This window comes from Colius striatus, chromosome 3, assembly GCF_028858725.1.
Source record: "Colius striatus isolate bColStr4 chromosome 3, bColStr4.1.hap1, whole genome shotgun sequence".
Taxonomy (NCBI): domain Eukaryota; kingdom Metazoa; phylum Chordata; class Aves; order Coliiformes; family Coliidae; genus Colius; species Colius striatus.
Window position 1 is genome coordinate 89,650,122 of NC_084761.1, and position 25,728 is coordinate 89,675,849.

Sequence of the window (25,728 nt, forward strand, 5' to 3'; positions counted from 1 at the left end):
AGATATAGATATAGTGACAAGCTGCAGAGAGTTACTGCAGTGACAAACTCTCCAGGTAGATCTGTATAAGCAACTCAAATGTAAAGGTGGACATTGCTGATTAAGAGTATTGCTGATCTCATCTAAGCTTCGTGACAGATCTCACAGCACAAAGACACTGGAGATACAGGAGGACTTTCACAGCAGGAGCCAGGACTAGGCTGAGGAATTCAGCCACTCAGAAGTAACAGCTTAGCCAGACATCACATATTGCCTCCAAGACCAATTTTAATTCAATGTTGTTTGATAAATATGGCCAAAATTGGTGCAGGAGTTTAGTAGGCAGGAACTAAAACCAATTTACAATGAAAAATAAAACCACCGTATGCAAATGTCATAGGGTATATTCACAAAACTTGACAACTAGGGCACAGTATCATAGAATCATAGAATGGTAGGGGTTGGAAGGGACCTTTAGAGATCATCTAGTCCAACCTCCCTGCAGAAGCAGGGTCACCTAGATCAGGTCGCATAGGAACATGTCCAGGCGGGTCTTGAAGACCTCCAAGGAAGGAGACTCCACAACCCCTCTGGGCAGCCTGTGCCAGGGCTCCCTCACCTCAACAGTGAAATAGTTTTTTTCTTATGTTTAAGTGTGTTCCAGCTTCATCCCATTACCCCTTGTCCTGTTGCTAGATACCATAGAAAAGAGGAATGTCCCAACCTCCTGACACTCACCCTTTAGATATTTATAAATGTTAATAAGATCTCCCCTCAGTTTCCTCTTCTCCAGACTAAACAGCCCCAGTTCCTGCAGCCTTTCCTAGTATGAAAGATGCTCCAGTCCCCTGATCATCTTGGACTCTCTCCAGCACTTCCCTGTCCCTCTTGAGCTGAGGAGCCCAGAACTGGACACAGGACTCCAGATGCAGCCTCACCAGGGCAGAGTAGAGAGGGAGAAGAACCTCCCTTGACCTGCTGGCCACACTCTTCTTGATGCATCCCAGGATGCCGTTGGCCTTCTTGGCCACGAGGGCACATTGCTGGTACAAACACACGCACCTGGGAATTAATGCTAGGTACATGATAAAATGTGTTCACATTAACCTTCACTGCCTCGTCTTTCACCAGATGTATCTCATAACAATAATTCTGCCATTCAGAACATGAAGGACTTTACATGATTGCCATTAAAATAAACCATCCAATACACCCAGCTCAGAAATAGTAACTTCTTGTTCTCCAGTTCGGAAGTCTAAGATCCAAGACATATATCTTTATACAGTCTAAATTTCAGCATATCATATATTCTTAGGGCCAAAGTAAAGATGGACAGTTTCCTAGAGTAGTAAAAATCAGCTACATTGTTCCCCCTAACTCCTCAGCTGAGCTGTCATTTACAGTAACAGAAGATCTGTTCTGGAATTTTATGGAAAGGAACAATTTTCAATTTAAGCATAAGACATGCAGCAGATTTTCTGATTCGAGTTAATGTTGTCAGCTTCTTAGAGGTGTTTTCATAGCAACACTATATTCCCTTTTCCACTTTTCAGAGCCTCGTTCAGCTCGGCTCCTGTTAGTTAAACCACCTCCACTAAGGTATATACAGAAACTCCAGCTGTAATGCTGAAGCGAAAGAACTTGAAGCACACATTTGTCCTGGCTATTGAAGGTTCACCAATGCATGCACATCATTGCTTTGTCCAGTCAGACTTTCACAAGTGAACACAAGAGCTGTTATTCAGCATGCAGCTCAATAATAGCATATACAGCAGCTTTAGCCATGCAAAAAGGCAGGATGTGTTCTCTCTTTCAGAAGTGGTAAGATCATTATGAAAAGTTAGATGTTTACCAAAAATACAAAATCAGCATTAATTAGAATTGGTCACATATCTTTATTCTCATAGAAAGACAGTAAGACATCTCTGCCTACAGCTGTACTTTAATGTGAAAAGAAGATTATTTTAAACTGAATGCAGTCCAGATAACTGTGGGGGAAAGATCTTTCCTATTTATGCAAGACTTTTTTTTTTCCTTCTCTTTATTTTTAATAGAGACTGACACTTCTAAAGTCCTTTGAGGTGCAAGGGAATCAAAGTAACATACACAAAGGCAAAGGCACTTCAATTCCATGTACTCTGGTTTATATTCCAATTTCCAACAGAGGGTAGCATTACACTACTACAAGAACATTTGATACTGAAAATACACTCAGTTTCCCCACATTTGTTAGCCTGAGCTTCCTTGTACGATAGATCTGTTAATTTCCACTCATTCTGCACCAAGTGAAAACCACTCCAGGCAAAGAATCCAGTGAAACTGGAATCAGATAAGTCTCGGATGAGGCCCAAACAGATATGAATAACAGCAGAAACGGCTCTGCTGTGCAGATAATAACCAGTGTGGTGTTCTCTCATTCTTCTTGCTCAGCATTTAAAAGAAACAGGAGAGGCAAGGTGCTCATAGGTTAGGCACACCACCTAACATGATCCATTTCTTTTGTATTTAAACGTTCACAAGACTAACTGTGCATCTCAGTACTGCAGAAATACCTGTGAGATTAAGAGGGCTTGGCAGATGGGAAGTGTTGTTCTACATGTTCTTAGAATAGCATATCCCAGTAGAAACAACAGAGTTCTGCTACAGTTAGAGTGTTAGCTCATTTCAACGTTTTAAACGTCAATACCAAAGTACTGCTTAGCAGGAAGCTTGGAGAGACTGAAAATAAATGGAAAGGACAAATATATGCACATGTTCTCACAAAGGGATTCAGATAGCCCTGCTCTCTTGATTGTCAGAGGAGAAACTTATGGCAAGTTTACACTGATGAGGAAAGGGGACAAGCTTCAACTAACCTCCATAAGAGAAAATTTACAATTGCCAGTGGAAAACAAGTCTTTAGCCACTGAGAAGTGTCCTAACTTACTACAACTGTTCTTGTCAAAAAGTTTCTGCTTAACAAAAAATTAATTCCACTAATTATACAAAAGCACACAAAGTATCCCTTTTACTCTGGTTTTCTGCTTTACAATAAGACTGAAAATCCAATTCATGAAGAAATGGGATTCTTCTTTGCAAATAAAGAGTTTAACTACAACTTTACAGCTACAGTGACAAACAGTAAATAGAGAAGGACTGAGCTGTGAAACTATTTTACAAGCTGGCAAAGTGAAATCTCAGATGTCAGTAACAAATTAAACCTACCTCTACAGAGCCTTAGAGATGAAGAAAGTTTATGTTAAGCTGTAATTATCATTTTGAAACATTCACCTAGGGACTTCCCTAAGGAAAGTCTTTTCCTTCTACTTCCCCCAAAGAGAGTTGTTCCACAGTGTGAGCTTAGCTTGTGCTTGCACTAAAAATACACTTGGGCCTGTTCTGTAGCTGATGGAGCTATGCCAATTTACATTAGACTGGTTATTTGATTCCTTCCTTCCAGTCCATTCCACATAAAGACATGAAGAAAAGAATCCTTGTTATAACCTGTGCATCCTGCTCCACACAGAGAGAGAACTAGAGTGGGCTCAATTATGAGCCTGTGAAGAATAAAAATGAAAGCCTTGCAATGTGATCTTTGCAGTGATTTTCCTTCTTTTACAACCTCACATGTACAGCTAAGGTTAGTTGACTTCTCCCAGAAAGTAATCATTAGCAAGATAATCAACGGTCATCTTTGAAAAGAGATGGATGGAACTAAGAGGACAAATAAGGGAGAGAAAGCTCAAAATAGTAAAATTAAGGCAAGTGTTTTACCTTATCCCCAGCCCATCACTGAAATTATGGTTTGTCAAAGGTAATGAAACTATAATTAAGCTGCACAGCTTCAAAGGATACAGATACTTAACTATGCATGGGGGCTGCTCACAGGCTTTTCTATTGGAGAGCACTGCAATAAATTATTAGGTATAATTATTCCTGTAGTTTTCCAAAGCTTTCTATAGCAGTTATCTCCATAGCACCTGTGTTCTGCTTGACTTTATGTCTCAAGGAATGAGATGAATTGGCAAACTTCATCTGGAAATCCTCGTGATACAGAGGATTCAAGTTACTAGCTCTGATATAGCCCACTTAGCACTTCTCTGTCCTTGCAATAAACTGATATGGAAAAGGTTTATATTTCCTTAATATTTTCCAGGCTCAAATTTCTTATATATTCAACATTGCTTCCAATCAGCATTGAATTAGCAGAGGATACCACAGAATCCAGACTACTGCAGAGGATGTGGCTAGGGGGGAGGGAACACAGCCAGAGTTCATGTCCCACTGATTCCCAGCTGTCGAAACAGTCATTTCACTTGACTGACAGCTGGCTGCTGCAGTTTATACTGCGAATAGCCCAATATCCTCATGTGACAAGACATAGGAGCACCAAGTCAACTTTAAAGCCCCTTTCCCATCTACCTTTTGGACTCTTGTCCAAAGCAGTTTCTCTGAACTGCTTCAGAGAAAGTCTCAAGGGCTGCTTTCTTGCATATATATACCCTTTTTTCAGAAAGGAAACACGGAAATACGTAAAAAGATAACACCAAAGAAGAGCTTGTGTGCACTAATGGCAATTTACTGCAGTCTAGAATCTGTTTGTAAGATTGCTTTTTAATCACTCCATCCTGGCTGTCGTTTATCACATGAATCACATTAACAGTCACTTGTTTTGATTTTAACATCCCCATCTCACCTGAGGAAGCTGAGTCTAACTTTTACATACACATAAACATTATGTGTTGTTCCACAGTGATGCATCAAACCACTGGAGACGAGGAAGAGGGGAGAGAAAAACAACAGTAGCTCCACATAACATTTTTCTCTACGCTTCTGTCTTAAAACAAGAGGTGAATTACTCCCTGAAGCAAGCTAATAGATCTTCAAGGGACTCTTCAAGATTCAGAATGTTATTGCACTAGCAAGGATGGCTGCAATGCAAGGAAGTCCATTCCTCCACAACGTCATTTAGGAGTAAAACAGAAAATATTGTTTGCAACTGGTATAAAGCAACATAAAGAACATTTTTACAGCATGAAAAAAATTGCTCAGTTGATCAGGTGCAGTAACTTCAAGGTTTCAATGTGTCATCTTGTTTCTGACCCAGAGTTCCTACACTTTTAGCTGAGTTTAGCCAGCACCAAGGAAACTCAACAGGAAGTATCTACTTAAGATGGAACAACTGACTACCTGAAATACTTAATTGGTGATCTACAGACCGCTTGATCTGCTTCAGAAGGTCCCTATGGTAATCTGCTCTCACACCTTTTACTGGGGAAGAGATCAAAGTTTTACCTAATCCCAATTCAGACTAAATAGCTTGGGCCTAAAAAAAAAAACTAATAAACAAATAAATCATTGCATAAAAAATATTTGCAAAATAGATTTGATGCAACATGCATGTCTATAAGGATTCAAGAAAAGAATACATGAAGAAAGCATGATACAATTGTGGGGTTTTTTCTTCCTCTGTTGTTACAACTTGGCTTGATTTTCAGTCATATCCTCAAACATGTTCTTGATATCTTCTTCCTTTCTAAATTCTATAAAATTGCTCAACCCTCAGGCTAACCCCATGCTTTGGAATAACTGATTTTCAACTGCTATGTCCTCAGTTGTAGAATATCTGAATCCACTGAGTGGAAAGGTTCCTTGCATTAACAACTTCTCTCCAGCAGCTCTACAGTTCTTGAATAACACCATTCTTCAAGCTCAATTTCACACATAAAAGCTGTTGAAATGACATAGTCAGTGCCACTGCCCTGTGATCTTTCATTAAACAGGAAAAGTCTTTGAACTATTGAAGTTATAAAAATTAGTGATAGACTTCACAGCATCTTAAAAAAATAATTGTAGATCAACTGCTCCATCCTGGCAGGTTGATTTTCTTTAGTAAGTTATTGAATTCCTTTTCTGTTCACAGATCACTTGAAAGGCAAACAGATTTCTGCCTCTCACTGCAGCCTGGAAAATCTCACATTTAATACAATTTTTAGCACTTGATAGAACTGCTTGCATCCAAAATACTGTGGAAACACCATCCCTTCAGTCACAACAGCAGCCTTGGGAAGTACACACTATCCAGATACAGATAATTATACAACAAGGTACACTGAAGTAAGCTGGTTTTAGCCACAATAATAAAACTGCAACACAAGATTCCAGGATCAGTCCAAATCTCAAGCTTCTTGCCTCTCTTGCACACTCTGAGATTCTCCTCCTATTTGAAATAAGACACTGCCCAAAACACCACCATCTACGCTTTGCCATCACAAATTCCTGCCAGGAGTCTGCAGTAGATGACAAGCTTTATAGCACACAATGCAGGTTTGTAAAATGCATCCAACACAAAGCCAAGCAGAGTGAGAACACCAGCATTTAGCATGGATTTCTTTTTTATTTCTTGAGGTCCAGAGCAATCAACCCCCCTATCCTACTATGGGACAGGGACTGAAATGAGTCTCTCAAAAGAAATTAGACAGCCTGATTCTCTTATGAGGCAAATGCTTTAATTACACTGATTTCAGTGGCCCTGCTTTTATAATCATCAGAGGAAAACCTGCTAAGTCTGCAAAAAGGCTCTGCTGACCTCAGTGGGACAGTTTGGTCAGGACTGTACAAGTTCATGAGAGGAAGATTTGTCAGTCCCACCTCCTGTGTGACCCTTTCCTTTCACTTCTGCACAAGATCCCTAGCATTTCAGCAGAAACATTCATAACTATGCAAAATAAAGCAATGCATAAAACAGCAAGGCAGGTTTAAAACAGTCCATCCTGAAAACTCTTATGTAGGCGTTTCTATACCAAAATGGCTTACCCACATTTTCTCACTCCTACCTCTGGGTAGTATTCATTCTTTTCTGAACATATAGATATTCTTCTGTACCTCAGACAGGTTTTAGGCTATTTTTTTGTGGAGGAGGTAATAAATAGTTTTGTATTCAGTGGAGTTATCACCACACTTGCCATTTTCTTGCTAACAGCTGCCAAAACCTGTCTGAAGATGTCATTACCATATTATTAAAGTTCACTAAGTCAATTTAAGGAAAAAAAATTTCTTTTTATGAATGAACTAATACAACTTGCTATATATGTTTTATATATATATATAACATATATACGTATATATGTTATATACGTGACTGATTCCTTAAAGATCTAGTCTGATTACAGGTCCATATGGGACATTCTCAGCCAGACTGAAAGTATTTCCATAGATATCTTGAATTAACACATATATATATATTGGGCATCTTGAATTACCAAAACTAATTCCACTCATGTCTTGTCATGGGTTCCACACAAGTTTAAGCATAGCTTGTGTAATTTTGCTGGAACACATTTCATCCTTCTAATTTGCATACTTTCAGTTTTAAGTGGTTCTGTCAAAAAGAGTTGGTAGGAAAGGTCACACCCCTACTGAGCATCTACTTTCAATCCTCTCATCTGCTCACAGTGAGCTGCTGTCAACCCTCCAGACATCCCATCCAAATGATTGCCGTCCTAGTGACACTCACCAATTCCTTCTGAGCCATGCTATTACTTTGATATCAGGGAGTGTTAATCAAAACCCAGTATATTCTGAATAGTTTTCTTTAATCTATGATCTTAAAAATACAATGTTCATTTTACAGAAATGCAGGTCAAGGAACTGAGGGGTTTTAAAAGCAATGTTATGATTTGCAGAAGGAGGTGAACCACATGGGAATCAAACCTGGGAATCTTAATCCAGGGCTGCCACTGGAGTTACTTGCTCACTGAGTTCAGCTCAATGTAATCCATGCTTTCCTAATTTCATTTTGTGGTTTTCTTCCTCTGCAGGTGAATTCTACTTTCTCCCTTTTAGAAAAAGAAAGATAGTGCCTGCTAACACTTTATAAGATTATGTAGAATTTTTCAGAAAGAAATGGGTTTCTATTTATTTTATTAAAAGACAGAAAAAAACCCCTTTCCTTCTTCCCATTTTAACCACGTTGCAAGTAATTTGAAGACTCTCTTTACAACTACATCAAAAAACCCACAAACCCTACATTCCAAAGGGAGTAATTTTTTACAGCTTCTATTGTCAGACTCCTCCTCCTCTTCCAAAACATTTCCTTCTGTCTCTTCAGAAAAGCTACTGCTCCCAACAGAGGAAGAAGTAGCCATCAGTTGTAGTAATATTAATAGCTATTGTTCAGCTTGATTGTATTTAGGGGAGGAAGTAGATTTTCCCATTTGTTCATTCTGACGGATATCAAAAGGTCAACATCTGGTTGATCAATATCTTCACTGGCTCTCTGGCAGAACAGCAATCCAACGACACTTCTATTTAGTACAGAAGAATGAATCCTGCTGAGCTACATTGTCTGCATTCCCTCACGTAGGAAAGGTGCTCCCTTCTCTTGACATTATTGTTTTACTTACCAGTGCTTCTGTGGTAGGCACTTCTTTTGCCATTACAGACCATAGGCTATCTGTTTCACTTAGTGCCCTATCCCCACAAATGCTGAGAGCTTAATTATTATTCTGATTTCAGATTAGAACCTTTATTCTTATCACAAATGCTGTGGAGATTCCTTCATGATTGATGAAGAGTATCTTATTTTTTAGGTAAGAGGTAATGCAGCCTCCTACAGGACCAAAAGCAAGTCAGACCTGTACAGTTCTGCTACAGTTGACCTGTCTTGTATTTTACTGTGACATCTCAAATCCAAATTCATAATAACCATTAAGTGGCCTCCTCCACACAAAGCTTTGGAAGAGTTGGGTCACTTCTATGAGCCCTTACTAGCACAGTGAAATAAAAGGAAGCCAGGTCTCTTCTTCAGTACTTAGGAGTGAAGCTTATTGCCAAAAAACACTACACTATTGAACAAAATAACAGTGGTAAACTGGGAAGAAGAAGAAAAAAATCTTCCTTCCCCTATGAACTGCTGATAAACAACATCTCAATCCAGTGTATAAAACAGACCCAACAGCACCTGTGTAAGAGAAGGGAAGTTAACACAGTGCTAGACTTGGGGTCCTGGCCAAAAGTACAAAAAGGAAAACAAAACAAATCAAGCTCTACGCCTGACACTACACCCACTTCTTTTATGCCCCTTTCCTCTGCCAATTTCAACTGAAGAACATACTTTTGCTCCAGTCTTTGATTTGCACAGGGCTATGTGCTTTTGTCAGCACAACCAGCTCCAGAAATGACTGCATTTCATTGTCAAGGACAGCAGCCATTGTGGATTTCTTCTATTTCAGAAAGATGTTATGGGGAAATTGGTGTTTTAAAGATACCTTTGGAGCTGTGAAAAGCCAAAAAAACCCACCATTGCTTTATTGTAAAAATTTCAGAGCCTTTTACAATAACTGTAATGCAAGTAAAATGCCAGATTGTCAAATCATTGTCCAGTGCAGTTACCTCATTTAGTGGTGATCCATATTATTTAAGATACACCTCACTGCAGGTTAATGTGTAACAGTTGGAACTTTGAGAAATACAGTTGGAGTTCAATCTTAAGAGAAGAGAGCACAAATGCAAGTTTTCCAATTCATGTCAATAGTACCCAGAATCAATGGTCACCAGAGCACACAAGAACCTCACAAACACACGGTCACTAATCAGGTCAGTAATGCTGACGACCGACTTCCAGATTCCCCCAAGGTGAGGAAAATTGCTCCTGTTACAGTTTTGACAGCACGTGTATTGCCTAACTGCCCAGAGTTCTGAGATTAGAGCACAAATACAAGTAGAAACAATGCTCTAAAAGATGACAAATGCATCCTTTTCAACTGAGAATTTAGACAGTTTGTAGCTTTTTTGAAGGTGGGAGGAAGCATAAAATGTCACACCATCACACATCAAAACTGTAAAAAAAGAAAAATTAAATCTTTGAAAAGAGATGTAAAAGGTGTATAATTACAAATAATGGTGTTCTTTCAGAGAAAGAAGGGAAATAAACACACTACAAGACAAACACATAAGAAGTCCAGTCTCATGGGGAAAGAAGTATTTGCTCCAACAGGAAAAAAAAATAGCTACATGAAAGTTGTATATAACAATATATTGAGATTTCTTTAGTATCTATTTTCATAATACATTTAAAAAGTCTCTGATTAGAAGCCAAAAATAACCCAAAACATTCTCAGTTACACAGATATGTCAATGTAGTTGGCAGTCTCAAATCTCACTACACAAGTTTATAGCTTGCAGGCCTTCCCTCCTGCCACCTTCAAAAGAAGCATCCACAATGGAAGGACACACACCAGCTAAAGCCAAGGTTAAGGGGGTTGCACAGGGTTTGGAAGACCAAGGTTGTACTCCCAATCCCATTCATGACCTTGGTTAAATCAATCCAGGCAAGATCACAAAACAGACCTAGTGCAAGATGTTCTTTAGAAGTCCCTTTTTTGCCTGAGGACATATCAGCCTTGCCTCTCCCTGGTCTATGATGTACAACAGAAACACACATATTCACAGTAGTGGTAGATATACTCAGAGACTCCACGCTCACAGAAAGCTGGATGTGATCAACAAACCCTGCAAGGGCTGCAGGATTAAATATACAGAAGTAACGGGCCTGCTCGGGATTCACAGTACAGACACGCATATCCCATCCCTTTGCATCCCTGTGATGCAAAATAAAGCCGTTTCTACAGAACAAACTAAAAGAGGTTAATTTTCTATCAGCTAATCAAAGCAACTCTCCACTTCAACCAAGATTCACATGCTCCCAAGGCAGGTACCAGATCTCTCTGTATTGTGCATGGCAGGGTTCTTATCTGCTCAGTGCTGGGGATCCTGCTACCTCACAAAACCCTGAACTCTTTTGTACACCCTGACCACAGCATTCCTGTAGTTCTACCACAGAAATGCTGGGAGATCCAACATTTGAGGCATGCAGTTACCGTGGTAGCAGAAACCATCCAAAAATACCTCACAGAGAATTTGGGTAGGACAGCTCCTAATTTGAGACCATTGTCTCCAAGGAGGTTTTGATGCTTTCACATATCAACTAAAGTAGGTGGCTGAATACCAGTACAGGATTTATGACAAAGCCATAAACAAACTGACACTTTCTTTCCTCCTCTATCATGGCAAGTTAACTACCAAAGCAGCAATCGTGACTATATTTCTACATACATAAGCATTCCCACTGACATAAATACAAGTTTAGGGTGAGCTGGACATACATAAAAGTCATTCCTACTAATAGGCACATTTTGAGCTGTCAACAGTGATTTGAGTATAATGCTAAGTAGTGTGAAGAGACAGCCATAACCTTTCCATATTAACTCAAACTTATAATAAGGTGAAGGTCAGAGGACAAAAAACCACAGTAAAACTAAACCCAGTACTTATCAGATGGAAAAGGACAAAACCAGTTGGAAAATCAGTTTATTTTTCAGACTTCTAAGAAAATTTACAAACAATGGTGGTGTAAAAAAAGGACAACCTATAAAAAAGGTTGACAATTTCTCAAATGAAGTTACAGAGCAAGAAGTGTACAGTGAAATTCTGTGCATCAAATTAGTGTTTGCTAAGTAGTTGAAGATGTAATAAGTCTACTAATAAATCTCTACAACTTACTCAGAAATCAAAGAACAATCCAACATTTGCAGCTTAAAATATACTTACAAAACACAAAGAATTCATCTCTGCAATCAGCTATAGTACTGAAACCACCTCAGCAAAAATTACATAGCAGAAGCATACCTTGTGAAGTTTGTAAAGAAGGATATCTTGAGCACACTACAGTAACATACAACAGAGAGCAAAATACCCTGCATGCTTGCTTATTAGCCCCCAAAATCTAATAAAGAATACAATATAGAAATAGTAGAAGCAATATTTAGGGCCTTTCTTCATGCTGGGTCTATTCTTCATCCACAGTGAAACAAAGAGGTTTCCTTGCCCTATTTTCTGTTCGAACCTTGTCACTTTCCTAGGGTATGTTCTCCCTGTGTTCATCATCATCCTTGTCATTAGTGAAGCAGGCAGTTCTTAACTAAGTTACTCCTCATCACAAATGCCACCATGCCTTCCACATCTGCATATCTTCATCCTGCAACCTGTCTCCAACTCTTCACGTACTGAACTCCATCCACCCCACACAGACAACATGCCAAAATCTAACCTTGATTTGCCAAAGTTTACATACAGGGCAGAAAACAAACCGGTGCTGTAGACTTTCCTCTACTCAGGTCACTCACTTTAAATAGTAGGCTTTTAACAAACATCAACATCATTAAATTAACAGCTTCACTTGAAATTGCAAAGGAACTCAAAACACTGGCACACTAAAGCTCTTTGAGCATGAATTTGAATAAACATGAAAACCTAGTGTCTTCATTAATCCACAAATCAACTCCTCCTGGCCCTAACAGCATCTTACACAAATTCTGTTCAGAGCACAAGACTAAGAATTAATTTTAGTTACAGTGTATGGATTTGTGCTTTCACTGTTCTAACCACGAGAAAAGCCAAAGACAGTGTCCATTAAATACTGCTAAAATAACACACCTTGACAGCTCAGGGCAATGTATCAAATGTGAAAATAAACCCATGAATCATTCCATCTAATGAGACTTCTTTCCCAGCTGCGTATGAATGGGTAGAAAAAAAGAAGGTAAAAAGCAGATGTGCATATCTCATGCTAAAACAAGGGTTAGTAATTGTTGCAACAATGTTTCTCTTAGTAATTTTGTTTAAATACTGACAATGGCTGAAATTCTTGCCAACTGAAATTATTAGGGCAACTAGAGACACCATAAAAACTGACAGCACTTTGCAATGTGGGTGTGTATATTCTTGGGGTCAACAGGCAGTTAAAAAGGTGACGTAATTTAGCCTTTAAGGATACACAATGGAATACTCACTTTCATTTTCTATCAGTGATATCCAAGGTAAACTTTCATGAATTCACGTCTAAACTGAAAATTCAGATCACTCAGAAACATTTAGACCACATTTATGAGCTAACTGTACCTTAACGTATTCTTTCCCTCTAACCTTCCCAGCCTTTCAATAGCTCACCAACACAAGCAGCTTTATCCTCCTTCTACTTTAGCAAACACATTCACAAAAAAGTCTTCTCCAAAATGGATAAAAATAGATAACTTGTTCTTCATACAATGTATAATTAATGTATAAAGCTTACTGCCATAAAAAGACAAGAATTCAGCAAGGTTCAAAAAGAATTTCTATCAAAGTCATAGCACCAGATAGTTGCAAATGTGTTTAGAAAGGCACATGAATCTCCACACTTTAGGTTGTAAGTCTTTATGTGACTGGTGATCAAAAATCATTTTTCCTGCAAATACACTGTCCTGGTAGTAGACCACTGATGATTTTTTGCATATCTTCTCTAAAATACCTGCTGTTGGTCAGTTATAACAGTGGATTAGTTATCGTCTATGGACTGCCATGCTGACTTGACTATCTTTTCTTTCCCCAGGGAGAAGTTTTGCTAATCTGGCCTCTTGTGCAAGACATGCTCAAACTACAATGATAAAATAAAAACATCCATAAAGTAAAAATATGCACTGTGGTCACCTTAAGAGCAGCACATAATATTTGACTTCCCTTCTCCCTTCTTTTGAAATACCAGCAGCAAGACAGATCAGTGTCTTTCATGCTAGATTACTATTATACAACAAATTCAGCACTCTTGGTGTCCGTAAAGTTTCTGTCTGTGTCACTGTAAGCCACTCACATACACCCAAAGCCAAAACTGGTCAATTTAAAGATTGATGACCTATGTTGTTCAGTGCTTTCTTGATGAGGCACAGCTTTGGAAGAACCTGTGTGCTCAGCCTCTCAACTGGAGCATAAACAACACAGAAGTTATTACTTGTTCAAATTGTAAAGGAAAAAATAGTACTTATGACCTGCAACTTAAGTCATTTTAAAAGAATCATGCTATAGTAAGTAAGGCTTGTTAGCATCTGCTCAGTGTTAGGTATTTACCTTTAGTCCACCACAGATTGGACAAGCTGAAAAAAGAGCTCTTGTCATCCCAAGGTGGGGGCTACATGTGTCACAGGGGTCAGCTGAGGCCCCACTAGGTAGTGACAATTCACTACTTTTGGAGTCTGACACCTGTCCTTGTGGTTTTGTGTCTGACCACCTCGAAACCAAATCCACATATGTCTCATCACTCGAGTCCTTTCTGCTTTCTGCGAGTAAGGATGAAGGCCTCCCTCTGTCCTGGCTCTGCTCAGGTACCCTCCTTGCTTCCAAGAGCGGCAGTAGCAGTTTTGGGTCGCTAGCACCTTGAGGTGACAGGGCCTGGTCCTTAGATAGTGTGGAATCTGCACTCTTCGGCTGTACATCTTTAGAAGCTGCCTGTAACAAACTCCTGGGTATATCATAAATATGTCTGAGCGAGCTGGGAACCTGGTACTCTGATCCCACACCTCTCTGGGGCTCACCGTGAGGACAAGTACATAAACTCTGATCCGAAGGAAAGTTCAATGGCAAGCTTAGCAATGATCCAAACTCATCACCGTGGCAAATGTCCAAGCTCCCAGCATAGGAAGAGAAGCTTCCAGAATAAGAAGAGTGACTTCCAGTAGCAATTCCACTGTCAGAAGAACTCTGACGACCTATTTCCTGTAGCTGTCTGGATCTGAGGGGCTTTGGAGGTGGCTTAGTGGTGCCACGTGCCCCTTCTGGAAGAGTCTTTTCTTCCCCAAGATGAATGCCCTTTGCAGCTGCCAGTCCGTGACTCTCTTGAGAAGTGCTGGCTGAAGACTGTTCAGGCCAAATTGTCAGTCTGCTCCCAACACTAACATCCGAGTGGCTGGTATCTGAAGATGAGCTTGAAAGGCTTCTGTCATCTCCTAGAAAAAAAAGAAAACATAACAACCTGTGTTGAAAATATAATCAGCAGACTGAAGCTGGGCAAGTATGTACAAACAGAAATGACCCCAAGACTCCATCTGCTTTTTGTAAGGGGAGCTTCCGTCAGAAAGCCAGAGTTCCTACAAAAATTCTTATCCCCATTGCCATAACCCTAGTACATAATGCTTTCAGGGCTAAATTTTTACAGTTTATAAATGAAGTTCTTCTCATTTCAAGCATTTTTTACTCCCATACAATTACTTAGATTTATCTTAGGTGGTCTTATGTCACAGAGACGGTCCACAAAGTCTCATGCCCAGAATAGCTGAAGGTGCTCTGAAGAAAACCTCGTTATTGTAACCCAGAGCCATATGTTTCCATGTTTCTATTTCACCTGAATTAACCAATAGATTATCTTATTTGTACTTTTTTAATCTTATCTGAATAAGTGAATGTTGAAGAGACCACAAAAATAAAATCAAACTCAAAACTGTCCTGTTCTCTCCCTCTGAGCTCTCCTACTTCTCTATAATACCCATATCAAAATGCAATCATACACTGTAACAAACAAAAATGAGAATTCTACTATTATGAAAATGCTGACATATCATATTTTAAAAGATCTCCCATTATTTATTTATGCACATATTGCAAACATTTTGTTTTGCTCATTGATACTTGCAAGAAGGACAATTTTACAGGTAACTGCTGCTATTCAAGACAGAATAGGGAAGGAAAAAGAAAATATTGGGATGAAAAGGCGTAAGGACAAAACACAAGCATCCACAAAAACATACACAAACCAACAGGCACATGTTTTCTTGTACCAACACACAGAGTCCACAATGTTATTTTCTTCCTTCTTAATAAAACCAATGTAAAAACAGAAGCAGGCAACAGGATCATTTTGTAGGGACTGATTTTATTCATTTAAACCTTGGGTGATCAGTCGCCAGATAGGGCAGAAAGGGGAAGGGTCCACTGCAACTTGCGACCTGAGCTTCTGGTGTTATTAGGCTATTTCTGTTCACTGTTGAGGGAAAAGTTTAGAACAGTTCTGCTCTTTATGAAGTGATTGTTGATATATACTGTCACAAAATAGCAATGTTTATCCCATTAAATTTAATTCTTTCTTTTGGCCCAGTGTCCATTGCACGACACAAGCTTGTGACCCCTGTGTAAATCTAACTCTTGAGATTAAATCATACGGATGTCTAGACAGCAGACAAGAATTAGGAAAGTATTGGTGTATTTCTCAGCAACATACCAAGAAGAAATATCTTGTTAAATAAAAATTAATCTGCTGACAAAAGAATATTTTTTTATTTTAAAAATAAAATCATTGCATATCTTTGAAATCATTTCTCTTATATAAATATTTCAAGCACTTTAGAACTCTGGAAGGGAAGCCCTCTCACTGTCTTGAAGAAAATGCTTTAACTATGTAGAGCTACATGTTTTCCAAGTCAGTGGCAGAACCTAGATCTCCAAGATTCAGGCAAATGGCCTTCCACCAAACATACAAGGACAGCCTTGAATCTAAATGGTGGGTGTCAGGAGGTTGAAGCATCCCTTATTTACATTGTATCTAGCAACAGGACAAGGGGTAATGGAATGAAGCTAGAACACAAAAAGTTCCATTTAAATATAAGAAGAAACTATTCACTGTTGAGGTGAGGGAGCCCTGGCACAGGCTGCCCAGGTAGGTATGGAGTCTCCTTCCTTGGAGGTCTTCAAGACCTGCCTGGACATGTTCCTATGTGACCTGATCTAGGTGAACCTGCTTCTGTAGGTGGGTTGGACTAGATGATCTCTAAAGGTCCCTTCCAATCCTACCATTCTATGATCCTATGATTCCCATAAACATTGAATTTTCCTATGCAAAACTCAAATAGTAGAATACAAAAATCTTAGTCAAGGATTCTAAATTCTCTGAGGATTATAACACCCTTAGGAGAATAAGGTCATAAATTCAAGTAAAATAAGCAGGGAAGTATATGAAGTTGGACCATGTTTTATAACCATTTTTTCTTTTTTCCTAAAATAAAGAAAAAAACCCAGTGGCATGCTTCTAAACCAAGTCTCATTTGTTTTCCATCAATCTAGTCAAGTCTAGCAGTTACACGTTAAGTAAGAAAAACCTCAGGAAACCTCAGCGGAAAAATCACAAACCACATTACTCAGTGGTGTCAAGACTAAATTATCCATGTGCATGTATAGAAGCACATAATTAGGCTCCTGAGGATCTTCACAAGGCCATTCTTAGGCCTGTAGGCTCTAGAGACAAGAGCAAAGCGTAGATTTTGAGGATTTGTTTATTACTTCTGCTAATAATTCAAATTCAGGGCATAGGCCCTTTTACTAACCCAGTGCCAGACACCAATTCTAGTTTGATACATAAACAACTCCAGAAGGGACATATACCACAAAAAGTAAGAGTAAGACTTAGAGCCAAAGCACAGAAGTCCCAGGTTTTACTACAAAAATCTGCTGTAAGTGGGATGTGTGAACTACACAAGTTAGTCCACCTCACAGGCTGGAGTGAGTCAAGCACTTAAGCAGATACCAAACTTGACACAGTTTTTTTTGAAGTTACACATGCACAAATTCAGTAGGATTCAGCATACTAAAGGATTTTCCTGTGTTAATAGTGTTTGATCCAAAACTCACTCCACTCACTTGAAAAGCTCCAATCCATGTCAATGGTCTTTAAACAATACTGTTAAAGAACGACTCCACAAGCAACAGCAGTCAAATCAAGTATCTTGACCATTTCTCTATTATTTTTTCTTTTAAGTTCAGTATTTTATAATTAAATACATATGTTCATTTCTAAAGCCTGGAAAGGAAGAAACACTCTTTATTTTTATTTAAATAAAGATATATCTTACCTCCACTGCCCTGACGACTTGTATGAGAGAGCAAGCTCAAGCGCTTTTCTAATTGTAAAGCTTCGTGAGCCAATCTTTCTTCTGAATAGGCTGGATTTGTACTTGGATCTTGAAAAAAGAAACATAAGAGGAATAAATAAATTAAAGGAGAAATGTGGAAAATACATAAAAAGAAAGAAAGAAAAATAAAGACACGTCCTTATGTTAGAAAAGAATGTTAGATATTCTTATGTTAAATCTTCTGCTACAGGAAGGGAAAATGCTGGCTGAAGAATGTATGGGACAACCTGCATTCAAGCATATCCTTATAATTTTAAATGTCAAAGGCTTTCAGAGATTATGACCAGTATCTGTAAGGGTTATCACCAAGGACAAATGCCTGAAGAGCACCGCACCAAAGGCAACAGCTACAGAGACAATTAGTATCCAGCAGGTCTAGTGGAACTGAAAACTAATGTGACCTGCAAAACGTGTCCTGACTTTAACCGAACTCATTGGGGATTTTATTATCTAGAAAAATCAGTTTTCACCCTACAAACTTACAAATCTACATTATAAACTCAGAGATGTAGTAAACTATCTGACACTTTCCAATCCAGAGCGCTTATTTACAGAGACATTGCTTTCAAGCTTAAAAGTCATTAAGTTGAGAAGTCTAAGATGAAATAAGCAACCTGGTGGCTGTGTCTTCGTGGTTAATACAAGACTAGTTAGACTGGTAAAAATCACTCCTAAAATGTACTGTTGGGGATTTTCCTTGTCCATTTTAGAGAGTTTGCCATGCCAGTTGAAAGTACTTCACGGAAGAAGGCTCATTCTATTCCAAGAGAAAGACCAAAATTTATACAGAACATGGAAGAAGTTTCATCAATAAACAGTGGCCAGTTTCCTCTAAACCATTTTGTTTCCAGCCAGGCACCACAATAAAGCCAGACACTGGAAATAATCATAACCACTATCCCAAGAGATATCTTACAGATTTCTTCAAACAGCACTGACAAGTGTATCATGTTCACCAATTACAAAAGATATGGTCTGCTAAATTGTTCATCAACGGCAGTTTCAGTAGCTCTTATTAATTACATAGGGAAAGTAATTGATGACAGATAAAACAAATTAGCTTCCTCACAACTGCTGCTCTTATATAGCTGATTTACTGTGTTATAGTAACACACCACAAAAACTTTTAATCACTGAATCATTTCATAAGAGGGAAAAAATGATGAAAAGGGCAACACATTTCTGTGGCTGAGGTAGCAAGATTAAAAAAGCAGCAGAAATGCTGAAAAAAAAAGTTTCATTTTCATCCCAAGTCTTTCAATTTTAAAAGATTTGAGTTTGATGGTGTCAACACAGCAGTCAAATCAAGCTCACAATTAGGGGCAAGAGCACTGCCAAATGAGCTGATGCTTCATGGAAGTCCCTACATTATTAACTACCTGAGAAACAAGCTGATGAGTCTCCCCTGCCTAACCATATTCACTTTCTGATCTCATCTGAATAGATTCAAGTGCATCACAGAAACAGAAGAGGTGACAATGGTGAACTTTCCCATGTAGAAGGGGTTTCCATCTTAAGCAGTCTGCAATCTGGAGAAGATTAGTAGCACAAGACAGACACCCACAGTCCTTCTATAAGATCGTATGTTGGAAAGCAAAGATGTTCTAAGGCAACGATGACTGTGATGAACAGGGTCTGTGACCTCTGTATCTCTCAGCTTGACATCAGTATCTCACACTTTCCGAACTTACTTTAAGAACAAAGGAGTGTTTGATATGGATTATATTCTTAGGTCTCCATTCCTACTTCCCCTGCAACACAACTCATATTAAGCAATGACTAGTTCAAACTTGTGTAACTGCCTACTGAAATGAAACCCTCAGTGCTTCCATGTGGACCTCTGCCAAAGGAAAAGACAAGATTTGGCCATCAGCACCTATGGTGCAACCCAGACAGGTCTATGCAAGGACCTGCTCAGTGGCATACAGCATTACACGCTGTTGCTTGAATCTATTTTTGAATGTCCTCTGCTCCAGTTACTCTGCTGTATCTAGTTAAATGCCCTTATGTCCAGAAAGGTTCAACAAAGATGTTCTACAAGGCCTTTGAATATAAGGTTGGCAAAATCAGAGATCAGTAAATCAGTTGTATCAAGATGCAATTGACATTAACCCTTCCCACAGCAAAGAACTGTCAGTAGGAAAGATGCTTCCACTTTGATCAGAAGATCATTACTTGATAAATAAAGATTTTCAGGATATTACTAGAGCACACACACAACTACTAGGTTTTTAGTAACTGATATCCCTCTCAGAAATAAAAAGATACAATTAAAAAAAGTCAAGATGATCTTGCAAAAATGGCCTATAATAAAACACAAGATGAGGAGGTAGGAAGGAAGCTGAAGCAAATCAGTGAGCTCCATTTCACAAGTTCAGTTGCTTCTAGAAACCAAATTACATATCAGCAATACAGCTACAGAACACACTAGGTTTCACCCAACAACATTCAATCTCTAGGGATACTGTCTGTCCAAGAAGGCTGATAATTTTTGGTTGAACTTCCCCTTAAGGATTGCTTGTGTATAAAAGGTGGAAGATTGATTAAAAGAACACCTCCTCAGCAAGTACTAAGAAATACCTAGAAAAACAACTTCCAAACCTGCCAAATATGTACAGACTGTAAGTATTAGGCAGATATTTAAAATAATTGTCTATAAGTCTTCCTTAACTCTTTGTTTTGCCTTTAATGTTCTCTGCAGGAAATACACACAATACTACTCCCCAAAAGCAGCTGATTCTTACACTTGTAGTTTTGGTTACAGACTACCAAGCACTAATCAGGAGGTTTTGCTACAAGATTAGACTAAGGCTGAGGTCACTGGCAACCACTTTTTAGAGATCAATCCTTATTAGAGGGCACAACCTGACCTCTTGTCATATGAGTGAATAAATATGTCCTAAAAAATGACAAAATTTAAGGATTTTTTTCAACAGCAAAGGTGGATTTGTTGGCATCTTACTACACCTTGTGCAGGCACTATACAAAGCCTCTAAATAACTGTAGTAATTTGCCATATTACTAGCCTAGGAGGACAAAAGCAATATGACCAGTACTTAAGAACTCTGTCCAAGGAAGGTTGGATAGTTTCTCCCCACGCAACAGTCTACAGTAGGCTCCAACAACTTTAAGAGCAATTAGTTCCCTAATTTCCCCAACTCTTAACAAATATAACCTATAACATGATTTTCTGTCATGGAATCTAGGCAGTTAGATTCATTCAGCTTCTTCAATTAAGAAAGAGTTTTGTCATTTTCCAAACAAAAACTGATTCCTTGCTATAAAGAACAAGGTTTTGTGTAAGGCAATCATTGAAATCTACTTCAATGCTGCTTTGGGGCAAAGGGGAAAGATTACATCAAATTTGACTGGACTAAAAATGCCTCTGATGGAGAATTTATTTTTGTATTACGTTGGTGGATATTCATTAAAGTCACATCAGCTGCTCATCGTGGGAGATTATGAATACTTTGGTAACATACGAATAAAGTGTCACAGCAATTCAAAGCTTCAGGATTGTTCAGTAAGCACCTGTCAGGAAGAAATATATCAAGTTAAGTCAGCAGTTACCTAAGTTATGCTTGATTATAGACGTTTTTGAAATGCAACATTGGCTTCTGACTTCATTAAACAGTTAGATAAGTTAGGCTGGACATCTGTCCTTTCTTCCTTTGTAACTGTAGGCACATTTGCAATTCGGGCCTGGATCCTCACCTTCATACTAACATCTCCACACCTTGTAAGATGTCTGGAGGAATGAAAAGATGTTCTAGAAGTTTGAGGAGGATACACTTGGTACAGATAAAGGCAGTCACAGAGCTGTCTTGCAATGGCCAAAGGCGTATCAAGCTTCAACAAAAAGAAAGAGCACCACATAGATCCTCAGCAAGCAGCACTGCACACTGTCCAGTCAGTCACAAGGCCTGAAAAAGCTTCCAAAATTAAAAGAGAACATCAAGACCATCAACACAACCCTTAAGGTCTTTCCAGCCTGCAGGACTACACTGTCCCATAGTCTTAGCCAAACTTCACGAGTACTGACCAATCAACGATCAGAGATGTTACTGATCAGCTTTTGGCCCTTTGCTGGGTTCATTTTTAGCACTCAAGAAGAATGCTAGTGAAAAGGAATTCAACACACACCTGATAAACAAGCATTTCTCAAGTAATATGCATGTAAATTCAGTATAGCTTATAAAACCATGCGATCAGCAATTCATTATTATGTCAATAAAATTCTCTGGTCTGTTTTCAAAATATCTTCTTAAAAACAAAGACATAAAACTGTGCAAGTCGCCAATTACAGTAATTATCTTCCAGCTAGTAGCTGGGAAAAACAAGCCATCCAAAGACATATTGCCATTCCAATCCTTTATTTAAAATGCTACACTGCCTAAAAATAGCTACAGATATCTACACTACCTTTGCAGTCCCACTTAATGTTATAGGTCTTAAATTTGAGACCTGATCATGCAGCCTCTAAGAAACCAAAACCTTCAGTCTGCTAAAGGAGATACCAATAGGAATATCTTGCTACAATTCTGCAGAATTAATGGGCTACCAAAATAAGTACCACTCAGTAGTAGAACTACTGACCTCTAGAGATCATCTAGTCCAATCCTCATGCACCAGTACAGGCTGGGGACTGACCTGCTGGAGAGCAGCTCTGTGGAGAGAGACCTGTGAGTCCTGGTTGACAATAAACTAACCATGAGCCAGCAATGTGTCCTCATGGCTAAGAAAGCCAATGGCATTCTGGGATGCATCAAGAAGAGTGGCCAGCAGGTCAAGGAAGGTTCTTCTCCCTCTCTACTCTGCCCTGGTGAGGCCTCATCTGGAGTCCTGTGTCCAGTTCTGGGCTCCTCAGCTCAAGAGGGACAGGGAAGTGCTGGAGAGAGTCCAGCGCAGGGCCACCAAGATGATCAGGGGACTGGAACACCTTTCTTATGAGGAAAGGCTGCAGGAACTGGGATTGTGCAGCCTGGACAATATACTCATACTCATTTCCAAAAAGCCACAGAATAATTCAGTTCTCTAGTCTAACCTGCTGCTCAGAGCAGGCCATCTATGAGAGATTAGACCAGATTTTGATACCTTGCAATGGTCAGTCAAGTTTATGAGTTCCACTGCACAGCACTTTCATTACATGATTTATGGATGACATAGTAAGATACATATAGTAATCATACATTCGTGCTACAAGAACATCAAGCTTTTAAGGAAGCATATTTTTTAAAGCTACAATCCTGGAAAGAGATTAATATTTTCCTTAAGCAAATATCCCTTGCACATGCAGTTTGCAAACTCCTTTTGGACATCTTGGTCATTTTACATTTGTTTCAAGAATTATGGCAAGTATAAGTAAGAAAATTGGTCATTTTCCAGTCTTCTTCAACCCAGTCCCTATCATTTCCCATTACTTTCATTTAACCACGTAGTTGAGCTGTTTGTACACAAAGCCACTGCCTTCCTTCCTTGCCCTTTTGCCAAAGACAGACTAAGCAGATGTTGACAGCACAATGTCTCTAGATTATATTTGTGCTGTGGACATTGGTGTCCAAGAACACTGTCAGTGTGGCATTTTTTTTCTCCACATTACATTCTTTCCGCTGAACAGATGCCCTTTGTGAGTTTTCCAGTCTCGAAAATACCTGAGTTATTCAAGCATATTTCACTTTTAAATTGGAAAGGTACAAGCAACAGCGAGAAACCAAATTCAAATACCAAACTGTGGAGAGAAGGTTGCTTCCTAGAAAAGCTTTTAAATTACAGAAAGGCAGAGCATTGCTTATATAAAGCACAGCTAAGGCTGTGTAGTATTCTGCACTGCAGTAAATATGAATAACATTGACTAGATGTTTCTCAGTAGAATCTCCAGTCTGGAAGTTTTGATCTAGCTACCTGAGCTGTGCAGATGATTAATCTATTAAATATACAGCTGACAGAGACTTGACCTTTTCAAGTAATACAGTACATTTTGTGTTACAGTATGCTTGATAATGAAAATAAGTTTATGGATGAATCACTAGTATTGTGCATGTCCATGTGCCTTAAGTCTGTGCAAGCTGGGATAATAAATGAAAGAGAACAAAAATTTCCTATGTACATAGGGGTGACAACAAACTGGAAGAGACAAGGGACAACAGATTGGAAGAGACAAGAGATAGAGGAAATTTGAGTTAGAGGGGTCAAAAGCAGGTTGCAAAATGGGCTGCAAAGGAGTCTGAAAGAACATGGGCAGACTTCTCTATAGAACACTGCTCCTATCCAGGGAAACAAGATGAAATCAAGTACACTTTTACTTCGTTTTAGTGGCAAGTCCATCAAGCACAGAAGACAAATTAAGAAGACCTCAGAAAATCTCCCAAATCATCCCCAGGACGTTCCACATCCACTTTGCACTTCAGTAAGGTCAGAGGTCCTGAAGGAGACAAGGGAATGTGGTATGTGGCTATGTATAACAACCTACAAATACCAGAGTTGACAACTAAGGTGCAAAAGCAGATTTACTTCTAGATGCCTCTAAAAAAAAGATTTTTCCAAGAATGTGCCATTGTCATGGTGTAACCTCAGACAGGAACTAAGCACCATGCAGCCACTCACTCACTCCCTGCCACCCTCAGTGGCATGGGAAGGAGAACCAGGGGGAAAAAGTAAATCATGTGGGTTGAGATAAGAAGACTTTACTAACTAAAATGAAATCAAATGTAATAACAATAATAATAGTAATGAGAAAGAATACAACAAAGAAAGATAAATACAAAAGGAAAAAAAACCCTCTACCACAACCCACTGACTGATGCCCAGCAGCCCCTTCTGGGCAGCTCCCCTGAGTTTCTATACTGTGCATGACACTCTATGTTATGGAATAGCCCTTTGGCTAGTCAGAGTCCAGCCCATGCTTCCTTCTTCTTGTGCACCTCCAGACCACTTGCTAGCAGGTCAGGGCAAGGAGCTGTGCAAGCACTGTCAGTAATAGTCAAACCATCCCTGGGTTATCAAATGAGGTTTTATTGCCCACTACTCTGCTTGATTAGTTTATTTGCTTTGGTACTACAACTAAGGAAAAGTTGAGATGAACTGAGCCCTGTGTCTACTGCATTTACCTTAGCTAACTGTTCATAATTTATTTTCACAAGTTTCACATCCAGATCTAATCTTTTCCATCACATTTCCTTCCTGCAATTATCTTAATGTTATAATAGAAATAAAACCCTGTCAAACATCTATTACTGCTTAACACTTAAACAGAAAGTTTTTCCCCACAAATCCTGCCTTATCTTCCACTGTTCTTGTAGTTTATTCCCATTATTTATTTCCTCTGTGGACATTATAGTTCATGCAGCATTTACCTTGAAATAGGAAAAGGAATTTAATCCTTGCATATCAGAAACGAAGCTCAAGCTGCAAAACTGAAATGTGATGTGGATGCCTGACAAAGTTTCCTAACATTGGAAAGATTCAGCTCCAAGAATTTTGAATGAACTGAAAATGCCCCAGAAGTTAGTTTTCCATTAAACTATCAAAAGAGTGATGCAGACATGGATCCAAGTTGAATTGTGTAAATCTAATACTAAAGGTTAGGGTTGCTTTCAATTCAGATGTCCTTATTTTAGTACCGTTAAATAAGAAAAGGCTAAAGTTCACAGTATTACCAGAAATATCAATATGCCAGAACAGTAGAGGGAAACTGGGTACATTCAACAGATTAATCTGTCCTGTGACATTTCAGAATGAAAACCTCTTTGCACGTGCTACACCCATAGTGTCTTACAGTCACAGCAATAAGTGCTAGACATGGCAAGCTCCTGCTTTACTCAGTTACTCTATACTTCCTATATTAACCTGGTAGGACTGGACGCAAACCAAAAGGGCCTTTCGTCGGGGAGATGCCGCGGACGATACAGTCGAACAGAAAGCTGATCTGCTCTCCTTCAGCACAAGAAAGGAAAAAAACACCAGCCCCTGCAAGAAAGCACAACATAAATATGTGGGTTTCCTC

General features: G+C 39.0%; 1 protein-coding gene across 1 annotated transcript in view; it reads right to left on the reverse strand.

Moving 5' to 3' along the window:
- The window catches only part of DOK7 (docking protein 7), a 63,920-nt gene that overhangs the window by 21,922 nt on the left and 16,270 nt on the right, over positions 1 to 25,728 (reverse strand). Inside the window, exons 5-7 of the mRNA XM_061993841.1 lie at positions 25,572 to 25,691; positions 17,667 to 17,774; positions 13,900 to 14,774 (exon numbers count right to left, since the gene is read on the reverse strand). Of these exons, the coding sequence (XP_061849825.1) occupies positions 13,900 to 14,774; positions 17,667 to 17,774; positions 25,572 to 25,691 (1,103 nt within the window). The remainder of the gene's footprint in view (positions 1 to 13,899; positions 14,775 to 17,666; positions 17,775 to 25,571; positions 25,692 to 25,728) is intronic.